This window comes from Drosophila nasuta, chromosome X, assembly GCF_023558535.2.
Source record: "Drosophila nasuta strain 15112-1781.00 chromosome X, ASM2355853v1, whole genome shotgun sequence".
In the NCBI taxonomy this organism is placed as follows: Eukaryota; Metazoa; Arthropoda; class Insecta; order Diptera; family Drosophilidae; genus Drosophila; species Drosophila nasuta.
In genome coordinates, this window is record NC_083459.1 from 29,851,861 (window position 1) to 29,864,284 (window position 12,424).

A 12,424-nucleotide genomic window follows, 5' to 3' on the forward strand; every position below is an offset into this window, starting at 1 on the left:
TATAAGCCATCGGCTGCTTGCATCTAGCAAAGTGTTCACTGTGCAAGGCTGGTAGCTTTGCGATGGCAACACTAGAACAGCATTTTTCTTGGAAGCTACGGTCACACCACAACTCAAGAATAGTTCAAACAGCAATTTATTTGTAATGAATAAAAGACTGTGCTGACGTTTTCTTACATGAGGCAATGCAGTGAGTACGTATAAATAGTTGCAATAGCATTATGTTAAATGTATCATCACGCAGGCGTTCCCGTGCGAGCAGCACGAGTAGTGGACGCGTCTCCCACAGCCAGACGCCGAATCAACAACAACAACAACAGCACCAACAACAGCATCAGCAGCAACAACAACAACAGCCGCTTGAGGCACTCAAAATAATCGTAATACATCCGGGATCGCAGTATTTGCGCATAGGACGAGCAGCTGACCTCAATCCGCTGACACTACTTCATGCCGTTGCCTACAGATGCCACAACAACGACAACAACGATGCTGCACTGCAGCCGCATCATGATCCATTGCTGCCGCCGCTGGACAACGCAACGAATGCTGGCGGCAAACTACAAACAGAGTTCGAGGAGCAACGTCTGGCCGTCTCCAGGATGCTGCAACATTGCATTGTCGATGAACAGAATCGATTGCGAGTGGCAACGCCGCCGCAGCAATTGGCGCACTTTAATCGCAGCAGCGTCGCGGAGCAAGTGACGCCATCTGAAGCTGACGAAGACACCGACACCGCTAACAACGAAGATGCCAATGTGTTGTACGATGAGCAGATACTCCGGCTAACTGCTGCCGAGGCACGCAACTATGACATTCACTTTCCCATACAGCGAGGCGAGTTAAATGTTCACGCCGGACGGGGAGGATCTTTGCAGGCGACGCTGTCGCATGTGGAGCGCATTTGGACGCATGCCCTCGAACAGTGTCTGGGCATTGCGAGACGTGACCTGACCACACACAGCGCTGTCCTTGTGGTTAACGATGTGTATGTGCGACGCCATCTGCGGGAACAAATGACGCTGCTGCTGCAACGGATGGGATTCCAGCGTTGCTTCCTCGTCCAGGACAGCGTGGCATCCACGTATGGTGCCGGCCTTGGCTACGGTTGTGTGGTGGACATTGGTGCCCAAAAGACATCGATTGCCTGCATCGAAGATGGCATCTCTCAGCTGGATGCACGTGTGCGTCTCAATTATGGTGGCGGCGACATCGATCAGGTGCTCTTGATCCTGTTGCGCAAATGCGGATTCCCCTATCGCGAGTGCAGCGTCGAAACAAGCTATGCGGATGCCCATCTGCTGGATGAGTTGAAGCAACGTTTCTGTCATCTGCATGCGAATGTTTGTGGTGCCCAGGAGCAGCAGTTTACGCTGCGCAACGAGGCGGGCAAATGGCTACGCTACACTCTGCAGCTGGGCGATGAGGTGATCATGGCACCGCTGTCGCTCTTCCACACCGAGCTGCTCAACATCACTGGCAAGACGAGAGCGGTGCACACACAACAATCGGCACAGGAGCAATACGATTGCGAGGATTGCTTTGATGGCGAGTATCTCAAGGAAACCGGACGTCGCAATGGCGTCCGAACTGGGGATCTTAGTCTGCTGCCTGCTGTGAAGAGCGGACCACAGCAGCTGCCAAACATCATTACGGCCGACGATGATGATATGCTGATTGTCGTTGATCAGGATGACACCACGGTCAGCAGCAACAGCAACTCGCAGCAGCAACAACAGCATCATCAGCAGCAGCAGCATCACCAACAATTGCAATCCAAGTCGAGCAACTCTTGGTTCTACAATGTGGGTGGACAAGTGGTGCCCTTGGATCAGGCAGTGATCCGTGCTATTGGCCGTTGCCTCAGCTACGAGACGCGTCGCAAAATGTTTGGCGCCATTCTTCTCGTCGGCAGCAGCGCCAAGCTGCGTGGCCTTGCCGCCTGGCTGGAGCAGCGGATCAGCCAACAAGTGCCGCCGGGCGTCGAGGTGAATGTCTTCACCAAGGGCATGGATGTGGGCATGGTGGCGTGGAAGGGGGCGGCCATAATGTCCGTGCTGGAGAGTGCACGGGAATTGTGGATCTCGCAGCGCGAATGGCAGCGATATGGACTGCGTATTCTGCGAGAGCGATCGCCGTTCTTGTGGTGAAACTGCCAGCTAATTAAGCATTTTTGTATGTATCTCTATCGAATATGCGTAGCAAATGATGAATATGTGAATATTATACATTGCATACATACTTTATCTTAGTAAACTCCCAATCACTTTCCATTATAATCTGTACCTGAGATAAGATTATAGCTGACTCTAAATTTAGCTCATTCAAAACAAGCGCCAATTCGATAATTATTGCAGATTGAGCAATCGATAAGAAAAGCGCAGCTTTGAAAACAAGCCCACTGGCGCCATCTATTTGCGTATCGATTACTGATCTGGCTTGAGCAATCGATAGCGTAAGCAAAGCTCATGGTAGAACTTTATCGATATAAAAACATCGGTGTTCCTCCATCTCTATCGAAGAGATAAAGTGAAAACAACGCACATACATACATGTTAGTATGTAAATTTGTATTTATAAAAAAGTGATAACAATTGCAAAAACGAAGACACACAAAAAAAACAGATTCTTAAGCCAAATAAGTGGGTGCACTAGAGCCCATGTAATGATAAAGATCGCCCAAAGTGGAGCGGACTAGTTTCGCTTTTATGGTTGGCCTGTTCAAGCGTTTGTAGGCCTCAAAGCGATGGCAGCCTCCGAAGCTGAAATAATAGTTGCCGCCGTTGCTGCCCGTTATCCACAAGATATCAACCGGTGGCACATCCTCCTCTCCCGTCTCCGCCTGCACAAATTAATAGAAGGCAATTAATTGGAGTGTGAGAGAGAGAGAGAGTGGGGAAAAAAGTGAAACGCACCTTGATGGTGTCCATAAGTGATTGCACTTTCAGCTCATCGAGAACCGAGGGAATTGGTCGCTTGATCACCTCCATGGGCACATTGTGAACCTCGGCAATGCCAGCGGAGTGTACTGAGGTCTCCATCCCAGTTTGTGTCTCTTCTCCTGCCATCATGGTGAGTGTGCAAATCGAAATAGTAGCAATAATAGTAATTAGTAAGTTGTAGTTGTTGTTGTTGTGAAATAAACCAATGTTGGGAAATTCCATTGGCACGCATTTATGTAGGTAAATTGTAACTGTTGTTGCTGTGTGGCGTTGCCACCCTTCTTACTCTTGTTTGTTGTTGCTCCCCGCTTTATTGTTGTGGTTAATTGTGGGTGGCGTTGGCGTTGGAGGAGAACAATACAAGGAGCTGCTGCTGCTGAGCTGCGTCTGCTCGACTGCAATATGAAATGCCTAATGAAGCTCATGACAGGCCAAAGAGCTGCCAAAGTCGACGACGCGTTCAAACTTGTTTTTATGTGTAGCTTGTATTTTACCGCTATGTATTTATTTGCATCTACACATGTGTGTGTGTGTGTGTACAATGTTTTGTTGCACTGTACGCGCTACTTGTTTGTTTTCTTTTGCTTTTTATATGTATGCGTTGATATGTAGTACTTTTGTTATTTTGTTTTTGCTTTTTGCATAATCAACAATCTTGTTGGACCCCAGGGCCCCGCCTAGTGCAGGCGAGCAAAAAAAAAAAAACAAAACAAGATAAAAGTAAATGAAAACGAAATTCTAATTCAGTACTATGTTCTTTTCTTAGGCTTGGTTTCCACACACATACATGTAATCTAACTACCTGACACACACACACACAGAGTGCGAGGCACTTTGAGCATTTTGATTAGCTTGGCGCGACACCCTGCGAAGCAGTTGTTGTTGTTAATGTTGTTATTGCTGCTGCTCTTATCACAAGATAATACTTGCAGTATAAACAAAAATTAATGGTTCGTGAAGTGGGAGCAAAGTGTGCAAAAATTATTTATTGTTAAGTTCATTCGCTGCAAGATCAACAGCAGCATCAACATCTTCATCCCTTGCAGCACTGCCATTTTGTGTGTGTTGCGTTGTGCAACACTGGTCCAATTCAAATTCGAAATTTGAAAGCGCGCCAAGGTCAACTTAAGAAAAATGGGCCAAGGAAACGTTGAATAGAAATTGAAGTTGTGCAGTTATTCAAATTTTGAAGGTCAACTTAAGAAAAATGGGCCAAGGAAATGTTAAATAGATGTTGAAGTTGAAGTTGTGCAGTTATTCCCCTTCGATTGAGAATTTTGTGTGAATCAGCACAGTCAACAACAGACAAGAAAGAAGCGTTTGCGTTTGCGTTTGGAAATTAGAATTTTGTTTATTCTATCGTCAGTGTATCTGTATCTGCTTTATCTGGGCAACAAGATTGCAAACAATCTTCAATTAACCATTACGACGTGTTCGACAAGGAACACAAGCGAATTCTAGCCAATTTTCTCGAATTTCCAATCGCGATGCACGTTTTGACAGACAAAAAGGTAACCGACAGCGGAAACTCATCAACAGTTTGATTTTGGCATTCTTCAAGCAAAGGAATTGCCTCCAAGAAGCAAAAATTTAGAAGCAAAAAGAAAAGAAACTATGCATATTAGTTTAGTCAAATCGATTGTATTGTTAATTAGCAGCCTGATTATTGTACAGATCGATGGTATTCAAGGTGCTGTCTATTTGTTGCATGCGACCTGTCCACTAGTCGCCTGAGGGCTGCCCACTTGTCGTTTTAGGGCTGCCTACTTGTCGCCTGAGGGCTGACCACTTCTCGCTTGCGACCTGTCCGATTGTCGCCTGACGGCTGACCACTTATCACCTAAAGGCTGCCCACTTGACGCCTGAGGGCTGTTCACTTGTCGCCTGAGGGCTGCCCACTTGTCGCCTGAGGGCTGTCCACTTGTCACCTGCAGCCTTGACACTTCTACTCTACTCTAACTCTTTTCTGTTTCTATTTGCAGACGCGGATGGGAAGCGAATTGTAAGCAAATATGAGAGCATCAGCCAGCTGTATCCCCAGCTCACGAGCAGCAGTAGCGAGTCCTCGCAATGGCGCTACGCCGACAAGGACCTGCAGCATCCCTGCAAACGTGACTGTGCCGAACAGCAGCCCATGACCTGTTACTACTACATGGTTGTGCACTACGACGACACGATGACCGACACCTGCAAACGCTATCTGCAGTCGAAATATCGTTTCAAGCTCAATGGTCGCGAGTACATCGATGCCTTCAAGCTGGCCGAACTGGAGCCGCGAACCAACGATGATTGCAAGTATGCCGATGGCCTTGAGTCGCCCATCATGGTGGTAAACGGACAACTGCCGGGCCAATCGATTGAGGTGTGCTACGGCGACACGATTGTGGCGGACATCATCAACAGCATGCACGAAACGACGACGATTCACTGGCATGGCATGCACCAGAGATCGACTCCGCACATGGACGGAGTGCCGCATGTGACGCAGTATCCGATTGAGCCTGGCCAGGCGTTTCGCTATCGCTTTGAGGTGGATCATGCGGGCACCAATTGGTGGCACAGTCACACCGAACATCAGCGTGCCTTTGGCCTCGCGGGTCCGTTGATTGTGCGACAGCCAGTGAAACTGAATCCGCATGCGCATCTGTATGACTTTGATAGGTCGGAGCATGTGATTATGATACAGGATTGGGTGCACAACTTTGATGAGAGCGTGGCGGAGAATATACTGATCAATGGGCGTGGCCGCAACATGAAGAAGGACACCAAAGCGAAGCCGACGTTGTATGCCACCTTTGGCGTTATACGAGGCGGACGCTATCGCTTCCGTGTCATCTTCAATGGTGAGTATGCTAATCGACAAAAGTGCTAACACATCACATTAACGTGTTGCTCTCTCTTTGCAGGTGTCTCAAATTGTCCCATCAGCATGAGCATTGACAATCACGATCTGGTTGTGATTGCCAGCGATGGCAACGACATTGAGCCCGTTGAGGTGCAGAAGATCATGTTCCATGGCGCCGAGCGATTCGATTTTGTCCTCCACGCCAATCAGGATGTGGCCAACTATTGGATACGCATCAAGGGCTACAGCTTCTGTGCCCGCAATCAACTGCATCAGGAGGCTGTGCTGCACTATCAGGATGCCGACACACGTGCCTTGGATACGCACACGCTTAGCTATGCCTACGATCCACCTGGCATCATGTTGAATGAGCTGGGCGACGACGCGAACAGTGATCAGAGCATCCCGCTGGTCAGCCTCAATGCGCGACACATTGAGCCGGCGTTGACGCCTGCGGTTACGTATTACACCAGCATGAATGCGTGGGAGCTGCGCGGCGAGGGTTTTCGTTTCCAGATGGACGACATTACGTTTAGTATGCCCAAGGTTTCGTTTCTGCAGACTCGCAATCTGGGCATTGGCCAAATGTTCTGCAACAGTTCACAGCAAGCGTCGCTGGGATTCAATTGTAAGAGTCGTCACTGCAAGTGCTCGAATGTCATTCATGTGCCGGCGAACAAGAATGTGGAGTTTGTCATCTCGAGCAAATCGAATACACCGCATCCCATCCATTTGCATGGCTACACGTTTCGTGTCGTCGGCATGGGCGTCCTTGGGGAGCAGCGCATTGGCCAGATCGAGGAGATTGACAAGCAAACGCCGCTGGCTAGGCGTGGCCGAGGTGCTCCGTTGAAGGATTCTGTGCAGGTGCCCGCCTTTGGCTACACCATCATTCAGTTCAATTCAAACAGTCCCGGCTATTGGATGTTCCACTGCCACATTTCGCCGCACTCCGAGAATGGCATGGCTGCCGTGGTGCGTGTGGGCGAAGATATCGAGATGAAAATGTGCCCCGTTAGCAATTGCGGCCTTTGTAGTTCTGTAACATAAATACTTTTTTTTGATTAAATATTAGTTATAACATGTCAAGCAAATTTATCGCTCTCGGTTTGAATCTGCCGCCACGTCTAGTGCTGCCCATCATCGCAAGCTGTCGACTGCTTAGTAGATCTGGCAGCACTAAAAATTCTGAAAGAAAAACTTATTCACCTTCGAGGGTATATTTTAAAAAATAGTTCTGTTACGTAAATGTTTTTTGTTTTTATTAAATATAACATGTCATGTAATTTATCGCTCTCGGTTTGAATCTGCCGCCACATCTAGTGCTGCCCATCATCGCAAGCTGTCGACTGCTTGGTAGATCTGGCAGCACTAAATATGCGTAGGGTCAAAAATACTGAAAGATACCACAAATGCTTATACGCCTTGGAGGGTATATTTTGAAAATACTACCTCTGGTCACACTCGCCTTAACATAGCTTAGTTTCTGATTTGTTTTTGTGCCAGACGTCAGGAATTTGGCAAGAAAAATTAAATTTTCTGATTGCGACTGAATGAATAATATTGTTGGTTTGCGGTTTAGCATTATAAAATAAAATCGCAGCTATGGATTCTGACTCCGACGAAGAAGATATGGCACAAATGCGTCAATTCATGGAGGCCGCCGACCACACGTTGCTCAACAACAAAATGTTCCAAAAGCCGGCCACAGATCTGACGACAACAACGAAGCACGTGTCTTCTTCGACTGTTGCAGGTGTTGCAACTGTTGGCGCCGCACTGCAAGAGCTGCCTAAGAGCGAGAGATATCTGGACGAACACAAGAGCTCGGGTGACGCCGATTTACAAATCACAGAGCACATGCAGACACACATTTGGAAGAAACTCGGAGCTATTATCGAGAAGCAAATCAAATTCGTTGCTCCGAAGCCTGCGCCACTGGAGGAAAAGACCACAACAAGCCCCAGCAGTAATGTGTTACTTCTTTCGGGTGCCGATTGTTTTATTCAATTGGAAACGCCGGAAGAAAAGCTGCCGACAAAAAAGCCAAAGATTAAGCGACGTCGCTTGGAGGATGATGCACCTATAACAAACACTGCTCTGGCTGGGGTTGTTGTCAGCGGGGATACAATACTTAGAGGGGGAAGATATGCAACATTGGGAGCAGCGTAAGCCGAAGAAGAATAAACTTTTCGAGTACAAATCCTGTGATACCGAAGGACGCAAGCTGCAAGCAATAGAACCAACCAATGAATTCACTACTTTGCGTCTCAAGAATCAATGGGATGAGTCCAAGATATGCAAAAAACGCAAAAAGAAAGATAAAATCAAAGAAAATTAAACACATATTTGTTTTTAAATGTCTAATTGTCATGTTTACAATTGCCCAAGCATCACCATCAGCTGGCATGATTTGCAAAAAATTGCATACTTTTAGCCTGCAACTAAAAACCATTGCATACTTTCAGGCCGCGCGCTGAAAGCCCTTAACGCATATAAAAAACCATGAAGCAATTGCTTCTAATTTGCGCCTAAAAGATGCACACTGAAAGTTAGCTTTGATGCCTGCTGCTTTTTCTGTTCGCCTGGTGCTTCAGCTGGCAATTTCGACTTTTGTGGTCGCCGCGAGCCTCAATTTTGAGCTCGAGCACTAGGCGAACAGAAATGTGTAGTAGGTATAAAAACGGCATCTGACAATTTCTTTGAGCGTGGCGGTAAATTTAAATTTCGAGTGCTTTGAGTGGAATTGCAATTGAGTGAAATGAAGTAGGATTGAAATGAAAAGACGTTGGCATATTGTTTTAGAAGTCTTTAGGATTGTTTTATTGTGTTATTTGTTAACAAGCTATAACTAATTTATGATTAATTATTGATGATTAGGTTTCGAAATTAGCCTGATGGCTGTTAACATGCTTTATTTATTTATTATATTAAATCTAGTATTAAATGCTAAATTTAATTATACATTCATGCTCCGGTTTGCACTTTCACAAATCGTTGACCAAAAAGTTAAACGAAAACGTACGATTTGGTCCCTAAATTTAAACGGAAAGTGAAAACCGGAGCATGCCTGATACAGTTTGAAGTTGTTGGGATTGTTGGCACCGGATCCGTGCCTTGGTTGGTGTGGAGAGAAAGGAGAAAAATAAAATGTTGTTTATTTTATAGTTGCCATAGGATTTTAAAATAAAACTAATTATTATACCCGCTACCCATAGCTTGTAAAGCTAAAATTGTGAGTTTTGGTATATACAATAATAACTATAGTACTTATGATTCCTGAAAATTTGGTTACGATCAGATCAAAATTTAAGTTATTAAAGAAATACTTTTGTATGGGCAAAAACGCCTACTTACTAGGGGTCTAATTTGCTTTGGCCGACAATCTGGTATATTGTGTCGCCTATGGTATATTTTGAATGCGGTACTATATCGATATACCAAATATAGCATTTGGTATATTTTTTTTAAGTATTTTAGTATATTTTAATAATAAAACCTCAAAATATATTTTTAGTATTTTTGTAGTATAATTGGTATGTTTTGAGAATAATACCGCAAAATGTATTGCCTTTATTCAAAATGGGTAGCGGGTATCTCACAGTCGAGCACACTCGACTGTAGCTTTCTTACTTGGTTTTTTAATCAATTTAATTTGTATGGGGACCCATCGAGTTCTCGTCACAAAAACCGGACGGACGCTATAAGCGACGTCGTTATAACCGGATTCTACTGTATTCTTCACAATCTTCACAATAGTTTTGCCTCTGCTTGGGAATTATCGATTACAAGCGCCCACCAACAGGGATGAAGGAGGAAAGCAGCGGCTGTTCTCATGTGGTTTGTGGCTTGTTACTAACTACGTTAATTACTACAATTTTGTAAGATTATGTATCGAAATTAGCCTGATAGCCAGAACTGGAGGCAGGCACATTCGATGCTGAGGTTGAATTGGTGTTGTTATTGGTTAGTTGACCTTCGAGAAGGCCGTACAAGGCATTACTGCTAATCATCTGCTGCTGGCTGCTGCTCACGTTACTCAGCGAGATGCTGGAATTGGTGCTCCCGCCCAACTCCTGCAGCATCTCGCCCATAATGTTGCCCATGCTGTTGCTGCCCGTGGTGCTGTTGTTGCCATCTTCGACGACGCCTCCGCCGCCGCCGCTGTTTCCGTTGCCCGGCTGCATTTCGAGTATGTTGAGAAAGTCATGGCCATTGAATTCGTGATGATTGTGCTGCTGCTGCTGCTGTTGATGCTGCTGCTGTTTCTGCATACTGCTTTGGCTCTCCTTCATCAGCTTGTCGTACTCTTGCAGCACGCTGTTGAACTCGGCAATCTCAGTGCGATTGCGCGTTATCACTTTGTGCTTATAATAGTTGTGCACCTGGGTCAGCGATGTGCCAGTCATGCTGAAGTACGCCTGCTCCAGTGGCTGCAGTCGCAGCATTGTTGACTTCTGCAGCTTCGGCTCAATGTCATAGAAGCCACGATACTCTTCCACAAAGCTGCGCATAAAATCCTCGGCCGCATCTGTAAGCAGCACCACCGCCGTCTCCGAGGAGTCGGTGAAGCCAGCGAGTCGCAACAGACCGCACATCACTTTGCGCAGCGTGTGTCGGCAAGTGTTGCTCGACAGCTCGGGATACGATTGAGGATCGCCGCGTGAATATGCCGTATCCACTGTGGGTATAAACCAGATGGGTTTCTGAAACTTTTGCTCGCTTACCAGGTCGGCTGCATTCTCTGGCGGAAAATCCACTTCCGGTATCATTTGGCAGGGATTCAGCAGATAGTTGGAGCTGCCCTGTAAACGGTTAACTTAATAAAATATACAGTTTATTGTTGCTAATTCGAGACTTACGTTCTTCGTCGAATAGGTGTCAATGAGGGACTGCAGCATTTCGGTTTGTTTCATCACCTCGATGGTTTGCGTCACCACCGAGCTCTTTAGCTCCACTGTGTGGCTGCACAAACATTTTGTTATTTGTAAATATATTATTGAAAGAAGCCGCTCGCAATACTTACTGCAAATCTGTCACCGGGAATTGTTCTCCGCGTTGTCGTATCTCGTCCAGCTTGGGCTTTTTCGCACCGGTGGCCACATACTTGTCGGCCGGTAAGGCACCACTGTCGTCATCATTGAGCAAGACGCCCCAGTGTTCGGTTTGCATTATTTTAATGTATTTCTCTCTACTTAAAGTGCTATTATTTTTTTTGTTTATGGTCGGTCTATTGCTTCTTGGTTAGAGGTGGAAAATGATCGATAGAACTCGCGAGATATCGATTTTGTTTTAATATCGACTTATCGTTTAGCCACCACAAAAATTCGCAGATTGCACGCAAGATGGCGCCAACATTTGAATTCCTTTGATATTCATATATTTTAATCAACTTATAACACAACTGATTAAAATAATCCATACGTAATTGTATATTCTGTGTTTATATACATCTAGAACAAAAACTCTAAAATAGTTTAAATAGTCTAAGGTGTCAATCATGATGATTTCAGCTTCTTGGCTTTTTTAGGCTTCACCACTGTCTCCTCCTCATTGGCCTCCGCCTGGCGCTTCTTCTTCTTAGAGGACGATTCGGGAGCTTGAACATCATTATCGACCAAACCATTGGCTTTGCTTTTGCGCTTCTTTTTGGGCTCCTCTGGCTCGTCATCGTCACCGGTTGTCAGATCCACATAGCTCGGCGGAACAGTTTCGGCCATAAACTTGGGCAAGACACCAGTGAGCACAGACTGTCGCACATCGTGCTCCTTCTCCTCCAGTGTCTGTGTGGTGGCCAGCAACTTGCTGCGTACCTTATAGAAATTCGAAGTATTTCGAAGTCGTACCGTCGCCTCGGAGCTCTTTTTCTCGGCATGGCGCAGTTGCTTCGATGTTTTCTTGTTCACTTCGATGCGTTCCTGATAGTCGCGGCCAAAGAACGGATGACGCACCGGCAGCTTGAACTTTTGTGGCCTGCTAGGCTTGGGGAATGCGCTGCTTTCATCGTCACCATCAGCATCTGCGTCGGGTTTCTCCTGATTCAGACGCTTGCTTACAATCATGTGACCGGCCAAAGGTACACGACGCAATGAGTACTTGCCCCTGGCATTCACGAAACCAACTGACTGCTGCAACGGTTCCGCATATGGAGTGGCGCGAACCTGCAGATCGCCAACGAATCGACGTCCGGGCATCTTAATGCGTTTGCCGGCCAACGAGGCGAGGTCCATTCCCTTGGGGCACTGCAGCACCCAAGCATCATGTAGGGCCAGATCGAACTCTCCGAGTTCGGCGGCGCATTCGCTGTCGAATTCGCTGCTATGCACTTCCGTGTGCTCGATCTCTTCCAGGTATTTCTTTTTACACGCCTTGTTCAATTTGTGCGCGCTCTTTGCATCGTTGCTGCCCTTCGTCGTCTCGCCTTTCACTAGTGAAACGTTAAACTGCAAGCCAGGTGGGAGTTTTAGCTTGTTGCTCTAATTTGTGTATAAAATACTCACATCTTTGCTGTCGTTGAATTCGGGCATTATAAACAACAAATGCAGCGCACTTTCGAAGAAAAACAAAAGTACAAGCAGCTGCGACGTCTGCACGTGGGGAGACAGTGTTGCAAAACGGTCAGATCGATAAAGAGTAT

The 12,424-nt window shown here is 46.3% G+C and overlaps 6 protein-coding genes across 7 annotated transcripts; 3 read left to right on the plus strand and 3 right to left on the minus strand.

Annotated features, from left to right (window-relative positions):
- The first annotated feature begins 73 nt into the window (after window positions 1–73).
- Window positions 74–2,275, plus strand: LOC132796563 (actin-related protein 8). Its single transcript, XM_060807781.1, has 2 exons — window positions 74–190; window positions 245–2,275. The coding sequence occupies exons 1-2, from the start codon at window positions 186–188 to the stop codon at window positions 2,148–2,150; spliced, it is 1,911 nt and encodes a 636-aa protein (XP_060663764.1). The 5' UTR covers window positions 74–185; the 3' UTR covers window positions 2,151–2,275.
- Window positions 2,276–2,549: 274 nt separating this feature from the next.
- Window positions 2,550–3,385, minus strand: LOC132796572 (sulfiredoxin). Its single transcript, XM_060807791.1, has 3 exons — window positions 3,229–3,385; window positions 2,916–3,061; window positions 2,550–2,842 (listed from the first exon to the last, which is right to left on the minus strand). The coding sequence occupies exons 1-3, from the start codon at window positions 3,365–3,367 to the stop codon at window positions 2,630–2,632; spliced, it is 498 nt and encodes a 165-aa protein (XP_060663774.1). The 5' UTR covers window positions 3,368–3,385; the 3' UTR covers window positions 2,550–2,629.
- A 490-nt stretch (window positions 3,386–3,875) lies between these two features.
- On the plus strand, window positions 3,876–7,007 carry LOC132796561 (uncharacterized). 2 transcript variants are annotated; one of them, XM_060807780.1, is made up of 3 exons: window positions 3,876–3,892; window positions 4,925–5,785; window positions 5,849–7,005. In XM_060807780.1, the coding sequence occupies exons 2-3, from the start codon at window positions 5,077–5,079 to the stop codon at window positions 6,835–6,837; spliced, it is 1,698 nt and encodes a 565-aa protein (XP_060663763.1). In that variant the 5' UTR covers window positions 3,876–3,892; window positions 4,925–5,076; the 3' UTR covers window positions 6,838–7,005. The 2 variants fall into 2 exon arrangements, with proteins under 2 accessions (XP_060663763.1, XP_060663762.1); XM_060807779.1 differs by lacking the exon at window positions 3,876–3,892 and adding an exon at window positions 4,469–4,632 and having other exon boundaries at window positions 5,849–7,007.
- A 202-nt stretch (window positions 7,008–7,209) lies between these two features.
- On the plus strand, window positions 7,210–8,151 carry LOC132796570 (uncharacterized). Its single transcript, XM_060807790.1, is given in 3 exon segments — window positions 7,210–7,307; window positions 7,370–7,920; window positions 7,922–8,151. Coding segments are annotated over 2 exon segments (735 nt in total). The 5' UTR covers window positions 7,210–7,307; window positions 7,370–7,392; the 3' UTR covers window positions 8,129–8,151.
- Window positions 8,152–9,374: 1,223 nt separating this feature from the next.
- Window positions 9,375–11,057, minus strand: LOC132796567 (uncharacterized). Its single transcript, XM_060807786.1, has 3 exons — window positions 10,814–11,057; window positions 10,650–10,752; window positions 9,375–10,592 (listed from the first exon to the last, which is right to left on the minus strand). The coding sequence occupies exons 1-3, from the start codon at window positions 10,957–10,959 to the stop codon at window positions 9,675–9,677; spliced, it is 1,167 nt and encodes a 388-aa protein (XP_060663769.1). The 5' UTR covers window positions 10,960–11,057; the 3' UTR covers window positions 9,375–9,674.
- A 93-nt stretch (window positions 11,058–11,150) lies between these two features.
- LOC132796568 (uncharacterized) lies at window positions 11,151–12,412 on the minus strand. Its single transcript, XM_060807787.1, has 2 exons — window positions 12,288–12,412; window positions 11,151–12,230 (listed from the first exon to the last, which is right to left on the minus strand). Exons 1-2 carry the CDS (start codon window positions 12,312–12,314, stop codon window positions 11,286–11,288), a joined length of 972 nt encoding a protein of 323 aa, XP_060663770.1. The 5' UTR covers window positions 12,315–12,412; the 3' UTR covers window positions 11,151–11,285.
- Between the last annotated feature and the right edge of the window lie 12 nt (window positions 12,413–12,424).